Source organism: Amblyomma americanum, chromosome 1 (assembly GCF_052857255.1).
Source record: "Amblyomma americanum isolate KBUSLIRL-KWMA chromosome 1, ASM5285725v1, whole genome shotgun sequence".
Lineage (NCBI taxonomy): Eukaryota > Metazoa > Arthropoda > Arachnida > Ixodida > Ixodidae > Amblyomma > Amblyomma americanum.
In genome coordinates, this window is record NC_135497.1 from 446697641 (window position 1) to 446715243 (window position 17603).

General features: G+C 47.3%; 1 protein-coding gene across 1 annotated transcript in view; it reads left to right on the forward strand.

Moving 5' to 3' along the window:
- LOC144115951 (bromodomain-containing protein 4-like) overlaps nt 1-17603 on the forward strand; it is a 153515-nt gene that overhangs the window by 79756 nt on the left and 56156 nt on the right. The window contains 5 exon segments of the mRNA XM_077650587.1: nt 3-67; nt 6261-6458; nt 6655-7165; nt 8893-9204; nt 9272-9406. Of these exon segments, the coding sequence (XP_077506713.1) occupies nt 3-67; nt 6261-6458; nt 6655-7165; nt 8893-9204; nt 9272-9406 (1221 nt within the window).

Below are 17603 nucleotides of genomic sequence, written 5' to 3' on the forward strand. Positions count from 1 at the left end.
TATCACCAACTGCTACAAGTACAATCCCCCGGACCATGAGGTGGTGGCCATGGCTCGAAAACTGCAGGTACGGCTCTCCCGGCTCACCCAGGACTGGTTGAAAGCATCGGTGGCATGCACAGTTCTGGGACAATTTGTGGCTTGTGCCTGAATATTTTCATCCCTAAAGATACTACCGATTGCATCAAAACCTAGATAGTTGAATTTTACACACCTTAAAGGGGTTGTAATAAAGTTGCTGTATGCCTGGGATGGTAAGGGACACTGCTTTGTAGCCGTATGGCTGCACTTGAGTGGATGCCAAAGAGTCCCTTTTACCGCTCAAGAATATCCTCCAGCAGGAATTTTTCGATGCGCTTAGTAGAGGCTGTGCTACCTGTGGTCAAAATTTGAATTTCAATGACTGCATGCCTTTCCCTCTCCTCTCGCCACTTTTTACGCACTGAAAGGTTGGTGGCGGAGCTTCCTGACCCACCGGAGCTAGTTGCTTACTGGCCGCAGCCATGGTAACTGCCTAATGTCTGAAGGAGTCGAATCAGTAGCGATCTCTGAACTGGTATACACAGCAGTGTGCGACAGAGAAGGGTGCAAGCATGAAAAAGTCGCCAGAAAGGGCTCACCAACCTTCGCGTTCGATTTTGGGCTCTCTGCTGCTTGTAGAAGCATATTATTATATCGATGCATGTAAGGGCCACACTCTTTTCCAGATTTGAGGGCCAATTTTCAAGGTGCGGCCCATACACCCGATGAGTGAAAAAAATAATTTTTTAAGTAAAAAGACAGCAATCAGGGAATGAGCGGCACTTACTGTACGTTCAATCGTCACTCACGGAGTATTCCGACTCCGAGCTGGTGCTGTGCTCTGGTGCACGCTCATCCCACAAGAAGTCTAGCAGCACGTCCACTGTCAATGCGCAGCCGTTGTTCCCTGCTTCCATCACTTAGCAGAGCAGCTCTTCTTCCAGTTTGGGAAACTTGCAGGGCCTGCCTCGGAAAGCGTGCTTTTTGCAGCTTGTGCTCTTCAATGCATCCTTTGGGTTGCACCATCGTCAGACATACTTCTTAGCCACATCGAATTTCCTTCCCACCGCACGCTTGCCATGTTCGAGAGCAAACTTCCAGCTGCGTAGCTATTAAGGTGCTTGTGCATCATGCTAAAACTGCAACGCTTGGTGGCAGCACACAAAAACCACAACTACGGTGAACTAACATGCTACCACAACTCCCGTGCCTTCGAGAGCCACAAAATGCAGGAGCTGGTGATACTGATGCCGATAGATATAGCGGGAGCTCGCGGCGGAGAAAAAAGTTGATGATGATGATGACCAGAGGCCTCGGGCACTATTCATGGGCGGCACCTGGAAGCTCCTGTGTGCGTGCGTGGCCTCCGCGATCAAGCACACCGTTGCTCACAGCCAGAGCTTATCGCGGAGACCACGGCATGTGCATTTCAAAGGCTATTCCCGTGTGGGTAGTGGAAAGTTTGGGTGTGGCCCTTACACAGATATTGTTATTTAAATATTTCCTTGCGTAAAACAGGGTGCGGACCTTGGATGCGTTTATACTGTACTTGGCTCAGGCGTTCATGACAACACAATGCAGTGATTGAGGGAGTTGATATGCTCTCCTCCGGTGTTGTGGCCACCTTTAAGGATTATGCTTGCCAAATTTGGTCTCGATTGAACTATAAGTACGTTACAAGTCATGTTTGGCCCTAATAAACGGTTTAGAGGGACACGATTGAAAGGTTTAAACGTTGTTCACTGCTGTTATGGCAGTACTATCTGCATGAAAATTGGACAAAAGACAGACTAAGGTAAGTTTTTATTTACGAGTGACATCTTCAAGACACGCTTTGAGTATAAAAATGTGCCTGAGCACCAGTGACCAGGTTTAATGCTCGTTTCACATGCATGCTAGCAAAAAGCTCGTGATTTCTGCCGCCTTGCATGTGGACGAGCCTTCAGAAACTGCAATCGCTGGAGGTTGGAGGGAAAAGCCTGCTTGGCTGCCACCGTACGGCACTATTGCTCACGCAAATGTAGCTTCTGCTGTTTCTGCCCGTTTGTGCGTTTGTGAACGGCATGTAGCGCAGACATATTGCGGCATGTTTGTGTAGCTCCAGCGGGGATGGTGTGCTCTGTGAACTTAGCAGAGCAGCAAGATACTGGGCACCCTTGACGGGAGCTTTGGTCCTATTCAAGGTATAAAGATATTCAGTTATGACGATTGGGTTTAATTTTCTCTATCGTTTTACGTGGATTGCATTGTACTCATATTTGCTTCGAAACCAAAGATTAGATAAGAACCCGGGTATTGAGGACAGATGTGGTCGACATCACTGGCTCCTCCCGCTTAAGGGGAGATGCTGCTCGGAGACACTTTTTTAAAATATTGAACCTATGATTATGAAACTTGGATTATTGATAAGGTTTTTAATGCAGATTCCAAATATGGTTTCAGTTTTTATGTAGCTTGCATCACAAAAGCACAATATAGGGCCTTCTGTGCATACTTTTTAGATAATGAAATGCATGTTTAGAGCAGCTTGCAATAGCTCATTGTGTTGGTTTGGTAATGTAGTATGTTGAAATCTACTTCAAATTTATTCATTTTAACCCTTAATTCAGGAGCACCAAAGTGTATAATTCGGACACCATGTGTCAACATTCTGAATTTTTTTCAAGAAATGTTTTTATAATCAGTAGGGGTGTGCGAATATCATAATATTCAAATACGAATCGAATACGAGTATGAAGGAAAAATGGCTTCGAATATCGAATCGATCTGGTCAGCACAAAAAATAAATTCATAAATGATAAACAAGCTAAAATTGTTGCCCATATTTTTTTCGAAATACTGTATGGCTTTTGCAATTGAAATAAACAAAACTAGACTGCGTGAGCACCGTATAAAAAAAAAATGATGTGGGAAAAAATGTATACTACTTAATTGAACAGGATAACAGTATCCAACCTGTAATGTGGTCAGGCAAAATGCAATCCATAACATGACAATACTGGAAACAAAAATAACATGATCGCTAGTAAAACCTCATTAATTCAGAGTTAAAAAAAAACAGACAGAAATGCCCAGGTTATTTGAAGGTCGATTTATAAAATACCCCGCGACCCTGAAAAAAAAATACCGAAAATGCGGTAGTTTTATGAGACGGCTCTATTGTGCAAACACCTGTGATCAGAGTTTTGGCGTGCTGGAAGACATCGCGAACGTAAGCCAGATGGGAACGCGCATTGACGTTGGAATGGAGAGACTGTTTCTAAAAAAGGAAATGACGAGTGATGTGTCAGTCAGCGTCTGAAAGCAGCACAGTTCTGAGATTGGACTACTGGTGAATGCGTAGGCCGACAGTTGCCATTGCAACGGGTGAGTGGCGAAGCTCAGAAACCAAAACTACGCAGCCAGGTTATTTTTTTGACCTAGTGACAGGGGCCCTCCGAAATTGTCACGCCTGCCGTTAGGCCCACTTAAGAGGTGCATGGGTTACAGTGCACCATGCAATAGGCGGGATTTTTACAGGATTGCTTGCCCTGTTTTGACACCTCGACTCGCCCCTTCGGGAGCATCACGCGAAATTCCGCATGTAGGCTTTCCCGCATAGCGTAGTTGGCCAAAAATTAGATGGCGGTGGTCACGCTCAGAATGAATGCCGTGGGTGTGGGCATTAGATAACATATTACAGAAGGATAAAAAAGAAACGCGCTTTCGCGTTGCAATTGTTAGAAGCGGGTCGTCCCCCATGTTGTTTGCAGCACGTGGGGTATGTGACAAAGCCCACTTGCGGAATTGCGCACAAGGTCAAGCCTAGCGGCATCGGAATGCGATCGGTCGACGCAATAAACAACGGAAAAAGAGAACAGGGGCTTTATATTGTTTTCCTGGAACTTTCAACTCTATATTCAGATAATTTGCCCAGAAATTGCGCTTTTGCAACAATCAGATTTACGAAAGTCTGCGTGGCATACGATCGCTGCCGAGTATTCGGGAATTTTCGAATATTCGGAAATTCATGAGTATCATTTCTCGAATACGAATATGAACCGAATGTGAAACATATTTGATTCATATTCGAAATTTCGAATATTCGCACACCCCTAATAATTCTACACACTTCGATTCTACACACTGACATTCTACACACTTCGAAGAGGCTGTGTGCAAAATTTCATCCAAATCTAACTTGAAATTTGTTGCACAAAACAAAAAATGCTGAAAACTACAATTGGAGAAAAACGCACTTGAAAGTTTCAGACACCTGTATTCTTGAAAAACATGACGCAAGCACATGAAATTTCTTGACAAAATACAAAAATGAGTCTCAAACACAGCCATGTTTATTAGAATTCTCCTGCCCCATACATTGGGCCCTCACGATCTTCGCGAATGGAGTCTGTCAGACGAGCTCTCTGTGCCACGCTACGGCGATGTGCACGGGCTTCGGCTGTTTGACGGACTGATATTATCTTCGTTCTTCTCTGGACACGGGAGGTTCTCCAGCACAACAAGCTCTTCCGGTGGCAGCACACAAAGCTTCTTGAGAAATTGTTGAAAGCTACTATGTCCCATATTGTGCCATCGCGCGCAGACACGGCCACCTTGATGGTCACGGCGGAGTTGTCAAGGGAGTTCCCGCTCTGAAAGCTCCAGCTTCCGCTGGCGCCATCCACTAGTCCACAGCATGGCTTAAGGTGTATGTAGAAGAAAGTAGCAATGCAGGGCACTCGGTATTTCCGCAGTGGAGTCCAAGAAATGCTGAAAGGCCCTTATGTTTTCCGGCTGGTTCGCGTGCCGCAAGGTTACAAGTACGGCACGGCACGGAACGTTGGGCAAGCAGCCCCGTTTACCAGTAACGTAAGTGCGCTGATGTCGCATATTGCGGCACTTGTGGAATGACGACTGCTCACAGCTGTGTCACTCTCAAACAGTCCAATCTTCACCTCCGAGGCACTCCTGAAGTTCACCACGGCGTCAGTTTCGCCCAAGTGGCCGTTGCCCTGGTTAGGGCTAGCTGGTGTCAGGCGGCTGCCTTCCGCTGTCGTTTTCTGTCGAGGCTTGTGACGGCGTCCTCGGTACGCTTTATTCGTGTGAGATTTCAGAGTTCGGAAATCACACTTCTTTATGCCATTCATTTCGGACTGATTCAAAAAACAAATGCCGGAGAGATCTACGTAGACGCCGTGCAATACGAAAGCAGCCGGTAGCAGAAGGTGTGCTTCGCCACAGTTGCGCATCGGTCTCTGCCAATGGCAGCTACGCTGAAGCACCACATGATTTAAAGACTCAGTAGAAACGCTCGAAATAGGCGCCGAAAACGTGTTTTTTTATTTACAGCCAAAATACGAAACGGCACGAGGTGCTGTCTGCGAGAAGGCTTACTCTACCTCTCCAAGCAAACGGTAATGGCGTGCGGTGCGGCATTCTCGAGAGGCAGACGCTCGAAAGTTAACGTGTTCGGAAAGCAGCAGTTTCTCGAGCCACCGTGGCTCAATAAAATGGATCGTTTACTAACTTTGCGTTCGAATTTCGCCTTGATTTTTTTTTTTAAATTAGCTGAATTCCCAAAGATAATTTTAGTCGAAAACCCAAAACTGAAAAATTTCGCAAAAAACTCGCTTTTTCGACGCGCATCTGCACCTAAATCGCAGCTTAAATCACCACCAGCTGTGGTGCATCACACAAACTGCCACTGCAATAACAAAGAGTTACAGCTGCTGACTAGGGGAATTTTTTTCTTATTCATTTTTGGTGCAGTTATGCCTTGCTTGCCGACCATAAAAGCTGCATTCAGATTTTAAAAGTATGGCTGGTTGTTGATGGCCTTGCTTTCAGGAATGCTGTATTAGAAGTGAGGTTTCCAACGTTCCAACCTGTTAGCCTGGAGGCTGTTTCCCTGTTGGGAAGTTCGTTTTTGGTGTAGTTGAGTCCCCTTATCATGAACCCTGCTGACCCGAAACACATAGGTTTGATTCTGGCTGTGGTCGTCACATTTAGGTGGTGGCAAAATGCTAGTCTTGTCCCTTATAGCCTGAGTCACTTTTGGACGTTAAAACTCTATAAAACGAAAACCAAACCAGAACCTCATCAAGAGCCAGTCTCCTGTCAACATTTAGCAGTGGCCATTTTGCAGCCTGCTGTCGCTGGCAGCTCCGATTTCAGCCATGCGACCTCAATTCTGTGTTGCGTACCTATTGGGTGCACACCAAGCTTGTAGTGTCTCAACGTGTGGCATGTGTTTGCAGGATGTATTTGAAATGCGGTATGCCAAGATGCCAGATGAGCCGCCACCCAGTGAGCCGCAGCCCGTGTCGCTGGCAGACCGGGTGGAATCTGAGAGCAGCTCCAGCTCGCACTCATCCTCCAGTGCCAGCTCCTCTTCAAGTGACTCTGAGGACAGTGACGAGGAGCGGGAGCGGAAGCTGCAGCAGCTTCAAGAGCAGGTGGGTGTTGGGATGGGAAGCACCCGGGGCTGGCAAATGATGGAAAAGCTTTTGCGTGTCATATGACCTGGTGGCATGTCTTACCAGATGTGATCAGTGCTAGTAGCGTAACTCTGATTGTGCAGCAGCACGCCTGGTCGGCTGTTGTAAGTGCAGCGCATACCAAGGAGTGCAGTGAGTGTGCTGTTCTGTGCAGCTTCGCAAGGTGACGGAGCAGATCAGCCTGCTGGCGGCTGAGAGTCGCAAAAAGGACAAGAAAAAGAAGAAAAAGAAGACCAAGCGTGGAGACAAAGGCGGCCTGGCAGCAGCTGGCGAGGTGGCTGAGCCAAAGGAGATCAAGGTGGAAGCCGAGCCACCCACAGCAGTGGCACCGCCGGTGTCGGAGGCAGGTTCTGCACCTGTCGTGGCTCCAGCTGCCTCGGCCAAGGCTCCCAAGGCCTCCAAGGGGGCCAAGGGGTCTAAGGCAGCTGCAGCGGCTGCTGCAGCAGCAGCGGGGAATGCAGCTGTGGGCGTCGTGGCATCCACCGGTGCAGCCACGGGAGGCACCAAATCTGGCGGGGGCCAGCAGAAGCGGCAGCGGTCGAACAGCAAGTCGTCCAAAAAGAGCAAGAGCCTGCCGGCCTTCGACAGCGAGGATGAGGACAATGCCAAGCCCATGTCATATGATGAGAAGCGCCAGCTAAGCCTCGACATCAACAAGCTGCCTGGTGAGTTTTTGACACCTTTGGTGGATGAACTGCAAGTGGCTTTGGACAAGCTGTCTTACCTCGTCAAAAATTGCTATGGTCCAAGGTTCTTGCGTTCCATCTGTTGCTAAGGGCCACACACAACTGTCCATACCTGAAAGCACACTTCTGGCCTTGATTTAGTTCCCCCCCTCTTTTGGTTGTCAAATGTGACATATGTCTGGCTCTGATCAGCAACTTTGCACTTGAGCCTGGAAGGAGGGCTGAAACCTGGGTTCTGAGAGCACAGTTGCTTTGTCTGGCTTTGGAGAGTGCATCGTTACTGGTGACTTCTAGCAGTGTTGAATTTTCAATCAGTGCCGGGTGGGGGATGCACAAGACACATGATTTATGAAGCCACGTAGGCCCATCGCAAGTAGTGACTCTGTCTGGAAAGCGTTTGTGACACGTGAACACAGCCAGACTCATGGCAAACCTACCGTAAAAACCGGAATACTATAGGTCGAACTTTTTTTAAAAAATCATGCTGAAAAGTCGACTCCCGTCTTATGTATCGGTCATTGGCATGCAACAATGGGCGGCTGAACTCAACAGTGTCCCTTCATCATCACCGCCATCAGCAGCAGTGCCGCCATTTTGAGTGTCTGTAGTTGCAGGTAAGAGGCTGCTTTTTCACATTTTGTTTCAAAATGAGAGGGAGCCACCGGCAATTCGCCGTCGCCTTCAAGAAAATTGCGATTGAGTACGCGGAAGCTCGCGGCAACCTGGTGGCACAGCGCGAATTTGTGGAGTATCCGAAAAGAGCATTCAGTAGTGGTAGAGGCAGAAGCAGCGTTTTACAACTTGCAGCAACCAGAAGAAAACACCATTTCGTGGGCGGACAGCAGCGTATCCAGAATTGGAAGGGAAGGTTGCGCTGCGTGCAAGATCGCTAGCTGTGACTGGCGAATACATCCGCGTGAAAGCGGTAGAGATGCGGTCCGCAGCGTATCCAGAATTAGAAGGAGAGGTCGCGCTGCGTGCAAGATAGCTGCCTATCACTGCCGAATGCATCCGCGTGAAAATGGTAGAGATTGCGCGTGCCTCTAGACTCACGAGGGCGCAATTCAAGGGCTCGCCATCCTGGGTGCTGCAATTCACGAAGAGGAAGGGCTTTGCTCTGTAGCGCCGTACTTCCGTGTGCCAGAAACACACTCGGGTCGTTGGGCACGCAATACTGTTAAAAAATTGGCCGGGTGTACATACGAGCAGCATTTAAATGAAAATACGTAAATACTGCCACCATTGTGCAACCTGTCGAGTCGCATTTGTTTCAAGGCAAGGGTGTCTTTCGGTACTTTTTCCATTGAAATGGAAAAAGTTTTTTTTTTTTTTCATTTTTAGAATTGGTTAGTTGCAGTGTCGACCTATATTCCGGTCCGACCTATAGTCCGGTTTTTACGGTATGTCGCTGTTGTGTGTTTCGCTCAAGCCTACTTTGTCGCTGGCGCACTTAGCTGTGCAAACTGCACAGGCGTTCGCTCGCACACTCTCTCACTTGCGACCACGCTGGTTTAATTTCGATGGAGGCGAAATTCTAGATGGCCCAGTGCGATGCCAGTGCAAACCCATGAGTTATCACTGGCATGGTCAAGTTTTGGTGCCGGTTTTTGGTGCCAGGGGGGAGGGGTTTGCTACAGGCGCAGCCTTGCAAACTGGCGGTGCACGGTTTTTGTGATGCCTTTCTTGGCTGTGCCTGTTGTGTGCAGGTGATAAGCTGGGCCGAGTGGTGCACATAATCCAGTCCCGGGAGCCGTCGTTACGTGACTCTAATCCGGACGAGATTGAGATAGACTTTGAGACGCTTAAACCGTCAACACTGCGGGAGCTAGAGTCCTATGTGGCATCGTGCTTGCGTAAGAAGCCGCGCAAGCCCTACTCATCCAAGAGCAAGCTGGCCCCCACAGTGACCGGCAAGTCCAAGGAAGAGCAGGTGCGTGAGAAGAAGCAGGAGCTGGAGAAGCGGCTTCAGGATGTGAGTGGCAAGCTGGGCACCACTCCCAAAAAGCCCGTCATGAAGGGTGAGTGCTCCGCTCCCAAGGGCTTCGAGAACAGTGCGCCTCAGTTTGGGCTGTGGGGTTTTTGCAGATGCAGAGAACTCGCACGTGGATGTGGTCGGGGGTCCAAGCACACTGAGCGCCAGCACCTCGAGCTCGTCGGACAGCGACAGTTCAAGCTCGTCGTCGACGAGCAGCTCCTCGGACAGCTCGGACTCGGAGTCAGGTTAGGCTCAGCCCAGCGGGGGCACTGGCGGGGGCGCCCCCCGCACACGGCCCCTCTGCTGAGCCCAGCACTCCGGCCAGGGAACAAAAAGGGCCTGGTGGTATCTGGGCACCCTCGGGCACGCGCTTACACATGGGGCCCCTCGTCCAATGGCAGCCAGACTGCTCTCTCTTGTGGGCATTCGGGGAGCGTGTGTGCTGCACGGGCTAGAGTGCAGGCAGACCTTGTATTTATTTCTTGTCCCACATGCAGTTTTTAAGCATTGGCGTGAGCTGCGGCCCTGTCTAGTGGTAGTTGTGAGGGCGAGGTTAAGCTCCCCTCGTTTTCTCTGAAACTGCGTTCCTTTCATCTGTATATAGAAGGCCATTTCTACATGCTCTCCTTCCCTGTACCACCCACCCCCATCACCAGTTTTTATGCGAGTTTATACATATTAAGAGTGCACCCTGGTAGAGGGTGTATGTACGCACACACACATGTGAGCAGCTTGTATTCCCTGTATGGAGGGCAGAAACTGTTGTCTCATGTTGCGGCTGTAAGGGGGACGGGGGTTCTGTTGGCCTGTGTCAGCGACAATGCATGGGTCAGTGCAGCAGCAGCAGCAGTAGCCGAGAGAGTTAGTGTGTGTGTGACCAAGAAGTGGCAAAGCCTCCATTGTGACACACACGCGTACTCCACAGTGGTGTTTGCCATCAAGGGAGCTTTCCCATCTGATTGGAGCAAGCTGGCATGCCCAGCCTAAAAAGTGTTTCCGATGCATGCTCATGAAGAGGTTGGAGACTGCGCACGGTTTGGTGCACATCTATAGCCCATGAGTGCAGTGTTCTTGAAGTGAGGCCAGCCTGGGGTCTTTATTGAGTCTCACGGGCAAGCCATCCAGGGTTCTCCTCGTGCTTGGTTGTGTGTTTTGGTGTTCCCATTATTTATTTGATGCCTTTTGAGTTGCCCAAGGAGAGGGCTATATGAGCATGCCTTTTTTAGTTGCCACACACACTGCGGACGATCCGAGAAGCCGGGCGTGTTAGCACTTCCGCTGAAGCCCATGTACCCTGGGTGGCTTGCTCACCCTTGAAGAGGGGAGGGCACAGAGGAGTGTCTGGCTGAATGGTGCGTTGTAAAAGCCGGGACAGAAGGCGGACACAGGATGGACGACAGCGTAGGGAGGAGCCGTCATTGTCAGGGATGGGGTGGCCAGCGTTGTCCCAAGACTGCGCTTCCCGTGCTTGTGTGGGAGGACTGCCCTAGTGTACCCGACCTGTGTGCAAGGCTGTCGGTGTGCTTGAACCGTTTTGAGACAAAGCTGGCCTCCGCGATAGCAGCAGGACACGTGCACTCTGTGGCTAGGGGTGTGTACGTCCGGGCGCGCTCCAGGGGGCTGACACTGACTGGCTCCTCTCTGCGTCTGCTCAGCTGAGCGAGCTCTCTCTGCTCACAGGTAGCGCACAACTCTCCTTGCTCGTGCTGGCCAATGTCTTTTTAACGCACACTCTCTGGAGGGTAGTAGGCGAGAGCAGTTGGTGGTGTGGAAGCTGGAAATGCCATACCTAGCACACTGTATACATAGTCTGTTTATTTTTTTACTTTGAGGTTTACTTTTATCCGTTTACTGAAAACGCAGCATGCAGCGGATGACTGTATGCATTTTAGGTGTGACATTTTATATTGTCGCTGTGCTGAAACAGTATGTGTAGTTCGTCGTATGCATACGAAATAGTGCAATTTGCTTTTAGGTTTTAGCTATACTTGCCGTATTGTGTCCAGGCAGGGCTGTGCTGTTTTTTTTTAGGTTTTATCTTCTTTACCTTCTTTTTCTTCGTCTTATAGCACAAGCTTTTTTTTTCTTGTGTACTTGAGCTTCAGCACGCACAGTTTTAGCAATTTTTCCTTTTATCTAGGTGTAGCAAAACTAGGCTGGCGGACAGAGCAGAGCCCGTGAGTGCAAGCCAGCTCGAGCCTTGCAGCTTGGCACCCAGGGATGCAGAACCACCACCAGGGGTGGAGAGCGAGAGGGGCTGAGTCTCACTCTCCGCCCCTGGTGGGAGCTTTGTCAACTGGGTGTGACTGCTGCCCCCTGGGCCCCTTGCACTGTGTCGTATGTGGCCGTCAGTCTTTTATTTTCGGGACGAAAAGCAACCATGTACAGTAAAAGCTCATTAATTCGAGCCTCTATAATTCGAATTTTCGGATTTTCCACTGCGTATAATTCAAACTACACGCCACTGTGTCTGGTCCAAAAAAGCATCTCTGCATAGTTAGAGGCTGCGCGCGACCTAACCATGGAAGAATGGGTAAAGCCTAAATGGCACCATCACCGGTGTGGCGGTGCCGAAGGTTAGGGGCTGGCGGTCACGGTGGCGGCTGCCTACTCTCATTTTCGTGCAGCCTCCAAAACTCTCAACTAAATACTCGTTGATTTGGAAATACGGATAAGTGCTGTCGGCGCGGTCCCAGCCAATGCCTATGAAAGGGTGACTTTGGAGCTACAAATTACGCGCGAAAAGCTTTTTTTTCCTTTGTGAGTGCCGTCCATCCTTAAGGGGGAAAGAGGGTCTTAGAAAAAAAAATTTTTATTAATGAAGTCACAATTATGAAATCTTCAGGGAACATGTATTTTTGCGTGCTGATTCCAAATATTGAATTTAATTTCATGTGCAACAATTTCTTGAGCACTTATGCAATATGTTTTATAACTTTTTGTGGAGAGCTTGCAAGAAATCCTGCTGCAGGGAACTTGCTAGAATGCATGCCATTGGTTTCTCTTGACATTAAGCTATGCAATAAAGCTAAAATTATCATCCTGCCTGTCATAGAAGTTGAGTTACAGAATTTTGAAGTTGTCACTTCAGAAATAGGAAGACAAATTTTTCTTTGTTTGTGAAGTACGAAGTTCAAAACTCTGTAACTCAGCTTCTGTGGTAGGCAGGATAATAATTTTACCCTTATTGCATAGCTTGTTGTCAAGACAAGCAGACGGCATACATTCTAGCAAGTTCCCTGCAGCAAAATTTCGTTAACGCTCTCCACAAAAAGTTACATAACATGTTACATCAAGTCCACAAGGACTTGTTGTACATTAAATTAAATTCCATATTTGGAATCAGCACGCAAAAATACATGTTCCCTGAAGGTTTCATAATTGTGACTTAATTAATAAAAAATTTTTTTCTAAGACCAGCTTCCCCCATTAAGTTATAGGGTTTTGAAGTTGTTGCTTCAAATATGTGAAGAAAAGTGTGTATTCTTGTTTCTGAAGTGGCAGCTTCACTACCCTATAAATCAAGTTCTGTGATAGCCAGGATTATAATTTTACCCTTATTGCATTCCTTGGTATCAAGAGAACCCAATGGCGTACATTTCAGCGAGTTTCCCGCAGCAAATTTTCTTCAAAGCTCTTCGCAAAATACTTGTATAAAGATTACGTAAGAGCTCAAGAAATTGTTTTACATGAAATTAAATCACACATTTACAATCAGCGTGCAAAAATGCATGTTCCCTGAAGATTTCATAACTATGACTACATTAATAAAATTTTGTTTTCAAGAGCAGGCTCCCCCCTTAACTAAATAATAGCTTAATTCTAAATGCACAGCTGTTCTTTTCAGCATTTTATTAAGCATATGAAATTGCGCCGTTTCTAAATCCTGACGGCAGCCGCCCGTTTTCTGCTGCTTGTGGTGCTGCAAGCAACCCGCTCAAAATCCGCAGTGCAAGTTCGCTCCGTGTGGGTTGCCCTTAAGGGGGGGACACTGGTCTTAGGGACCAAAAAATGACCCAAAAATCAATTTTTTAAAAAGGACATTTTTGGAGGCTATAGCTATTATTCAACTCTACCAGTTTTCGCCTCCAGGAAATTAGTATTTTGACCATAAGATTAAAATTACATCACTGTGCGGGCTCAATTTGTGCAGGAGCAGGCGATTTAACACCATGAAAATTTTGGACACCTGGCTATCTTAGTACGTCAATATCTCAACGTTTAGGACAGATAGAAATGTCATATTGTTAGCTAAGGGAAGGTGAAGGCACAATGTATGCAATAATCGAACCATAATTGGTCAGTCATGCTTCAAGAATTTATAATTTTGCCAAGTTTATCTATGCATGATATTCACACTTTGAATGCTGCTATTCTAAGTGCTGTAAAATTACTAATGGAGGTGAAATGGAAAAACTGCTTTGATACTGCACTCTTTACTCACCATACTATGTAGCCATGGGTTAAAAGATATTTTTTATTGAGCCATTTTTTTGTACCGAACTACTAATAAACGACTAATTAAAATTAATTATCTTAGGAACCAAAGAAATTAAATAAAAAAGCAATTTCATATTTGAAATCAGTACAAAAAACTGAGCAAGGTGATACAAAGTTTGCTTCTCCCCCTCACTGCGCAGCATCTTGGCGCACTGCTAAGAAATGCAAAAATCAGGAGTGGGTTCGTTACGTGAGTAAATACACGGTACATATGCCGTAATGCAAATGTCAGTTTTTTCGAGGCCATTCAATAATTCGAACATCGGATAATTCAAACTTTTTTCCGGTCCCGTGAAGTTTGAATTAATGAGCTTTTACTGTAGTTGGCAGTGCGTGGCCCATGGTGCAATGACCGTTTTGCTTGTCTGATTGTGTCCCTGCAGGATCACATTTTCTATGTCATCATTGCCTGTATTGTGTTGGCATCCTGTGCATGTGTTGTGAGTCTTTATTTTTATTTTTTTTTTCCTTGGAGAGAGATGTCCTCTTAGCAGTTGCTTCCTTTTGCTGCTTTTTATATATGAGAGGGTCACGATTATGTGGGGGCAGCAGTCCACTTTAGTGTAAGCACTGTACAGATTTTTCAGGGCCCCGAGCCATTACTGGCAGCAGCTGCCATTGTCATTTCAAATCATCATAGATTGTGAGATCATGCATCTTGATCTAATGTCTTTGCATCATTTTGTTCTGAGGGATGTACATTCATGCACGAGAGCAATGCCATAAAACATCTTTTTGTCCACCCATGTTCGTGTGTCTGGGTGTTAATGATTTCACACATTTGTGTTCAATAAAAAGTGTGAAAGATTGAATGCCAACACTCGCCAATCTAGCAAAATGGTCGCAGCCCCCCCACCCCCCCCCCCCCACCCCCCCTGCAAGAGCATTGAATAAAAGGATGCAAGATGGAACCTGTGGTATTGTGCTTTTGTTAATGCCACCTTTGTGAGGTGGTGTTCGCGGCTTGCGAGTGTTCAAGGCTGGCCTGACAATAGAACAACTGCACTTGTTTGGGCAAATGGATGTGCCTCTGCTGTTGCGTACATTGCGGCTCCACTTTTAGAAGGCGTTGCCAGAGCAACTGTTGTGTGCTGCAAGCTCTGTGCTTGTGCGTGTGTCACCGTGATGCATCTGACCTTTTTGTTTGCTGTGAGCCAGTATGTGGGGATGGCACAGCTGTACAATCCAGTGTCATGCTGTGCTCGGGTGACACAGGAGTGAAAGTGGGGGGCCAAATTCTGGTTTTGGTTCCTGGCCATGATTTGGCTGTTGCTGGGCGGTGCAAGTCTATATATATATTTGGTGCCTGATAATTATAAGTGTAATGGGGAGAAACAGTGTTCATTGTTTATTGGCCATCTGTATTTTGGATGCTCTTGTGGGCCCACTCTGCTTGTTTGTCATAAATAGGAATGCTTTACAAAATCTAGAAAGGATAGTTTCAGTCCTGTGGTGTGCATGTCATGCCAACACATTCCTGCCTAATAACAGGACCCTAGCAGACCACAGTGGCTGAAATCTGAATGAGTTTCCATTGGCACTGGCGACTAACAGGCTAGTCGGTGGGAACTGCTGTAATCTGTGCATTACCGTATTTACACGATTGTAAGTCGACCCCCCCCCCCCCCCCCCCCCCCCACACACACACACATTACATTTCTGAAAAACTTTTAGGTTCTTTACGCTTGGCCTTTAATAATAGAACGCGATAGCACTATCCTGCGGCCTCTGCTTATCGCCAGCCACTATCGGTTGCCGCGCGCGGGAGCACCCGTGGGCACATTCCAAAACGAAAATGTGTAGTTACTGACTACTTGTCCACACTTGTGCTATCGTCCTCACTCGCACTGCCGTTGTGATCGCTGCTACGGTCCCACAGCTCGTCTAACATCGTCGTGCAGTGAAATCTTGCACTTCGCAAACACCCACATCACGACGTCACGTGGAACAGCTGAAAATTTTGCCTCGCTGCAGCTGCCACACCTGTATCACCCGTTGCAAATGTCGAACTTGCGGCCCGGCGCGCAGTTGTTTCTTCGGCGTAAAGAATGACAGCCATCTTGAATGCAGCCATGAAAAAGTGCCGGTTGCTTACCGGACCCGGAGCACAAATGACGAGCGACGAAACACTACATTAAAAACTTGCGAAACATGGCCGGTAGTAGTTGAATGCGTCGGAGCTAAAGAGAAACTACGCGTGAGCGGCATCGGCTCTTCGTTGGCTATTGACACTCCCCAGCGCCGCTGTGGTTCCGAGTGGGAGTGCCACTGCGATTGCAACAGTGGCCCTTCCATGGCGCTCCCTTCAGTGCCGAGTGCTCAGTTGAAAGTAAACAAAAAAAACTTGTACGATGCCTATCAAGAGTAGGATGCGAATGCATTATCGGGCCGCCACCGCTCATCAGCAGCTGCAATCTGCGGCCACGTGTGGGGAGTGGGCTGGTGCTGGTGTGCTGCATATCGACAGCCACCATCGGCCACCTCACTTGGGGTGGGGAAGTCGGTTCTGGCATAACAGCTGCACAAGGCCAGCACCAAGAGGGATGCGATGGAGCCGTGCAGCAAAAATGCAACCACGCTGTAGCATGCCTGTTATGTCGTTTTCTCGCCTTCATTTATGGTGCGATGCTTTGGTTTCAATTTTAAGTCTACTCCCCGCCAGATCGGATTTTCAAATTCTGAAAAATGGGTCGACTTACAATCGTGTAAATACGGTTTTTGCTGGTTTCGTGGCTCCAGGAGGTCCATGTTATTGTGCTTTCTGCCCCCTAATGTGCGACCCCTGGTAGAGCAACAGTGGGGAAAGCAGAGGGCACAGGTGCAGTCGCACACTAGCTGGTATTGCACAGAATAGCTGAAGAGGAATTTACACGGGTCTTCCAGTAAAGAACCACACAGCATTGGCAGCTTGAACAATCATTAATGAAGAGCCACGTTGAGGGTTCTAGTAGTAGGATTTTTTTTTACTTAACGTTCCGGTAAGGTTCAAGCCAACAGTAGACTGAAAACAGCATGTGTTGACAAAATAGCGAGAACTGCCAAAATATTATCAGTGCTGAGCAAGCTGGCTTTCTTTTTTAATATGAGAAACTTTAATAATGCATTGGTTGTTAACATTGTGGTTAGCTAGATGTTTGCCACTTATATTTAGATGAGGGAGCATGTAGTGCTGAACATTGTTTTGCCCTTCGCAAGTAGCATTAAGCAAGTTTTTTGGAGTGTTTGTTTTGCCTCTTTAGGAAACTTGCGTGTCACTTCCTTGGAAACTGCACATAGCTTATTATGCCTGCAAAGCTGCTGTGCAGTACTTGTGTATGAGCCACAGACTGGACCAGTGGGTATTAGTAGGGCTGAGGAACACTATTCTCTTATAGCTTTGCTTTATTTTATGTGTTTTACATGAAGCCAGGGTAAGTGAGTGAGTAATAGTTATCATAAAAGCACTTTCTCTTCTATTCTGAGCTCTCTTTATGGGGAAAGGGCTTTGCCAGGAGAGGTCTGGCACTTCGGATGTGCTAAGACTTGTCAAATGACAGGTTCTAATGTTGGTGCTTAAAACTTGTGGAGAAACTGCACTTTGGGGTTCGTTTGACTGCAGCACTATGTGCAGTGCAATTTGTATTCAGTGGCAGCATTGTTGCGACCAATTTAGCCTGGATTGAGAGCTGTGCAAGACTTAAGTTAGGGGGCTTTGAAATCTTGGTTCTAACTTCATCACTCTCACCTGGAATGGACAGGTCACATTGTATTGAAATTTCATAGGCTGTTGCATGTGGAAAAAAGTACATTTATTTTATTCAGGGTAAAGGCAGTACTCCGGTTGTTCTCCTGGAAAACTGTTATCTCGTATGTGTCACCTTCAAATTTCTGCGTGAAATAAGTGCCAGGCATCAATAAGTACAGGCGCTTGGTTTGGAATTGCTGGCTAATTTTAGCTTGGGA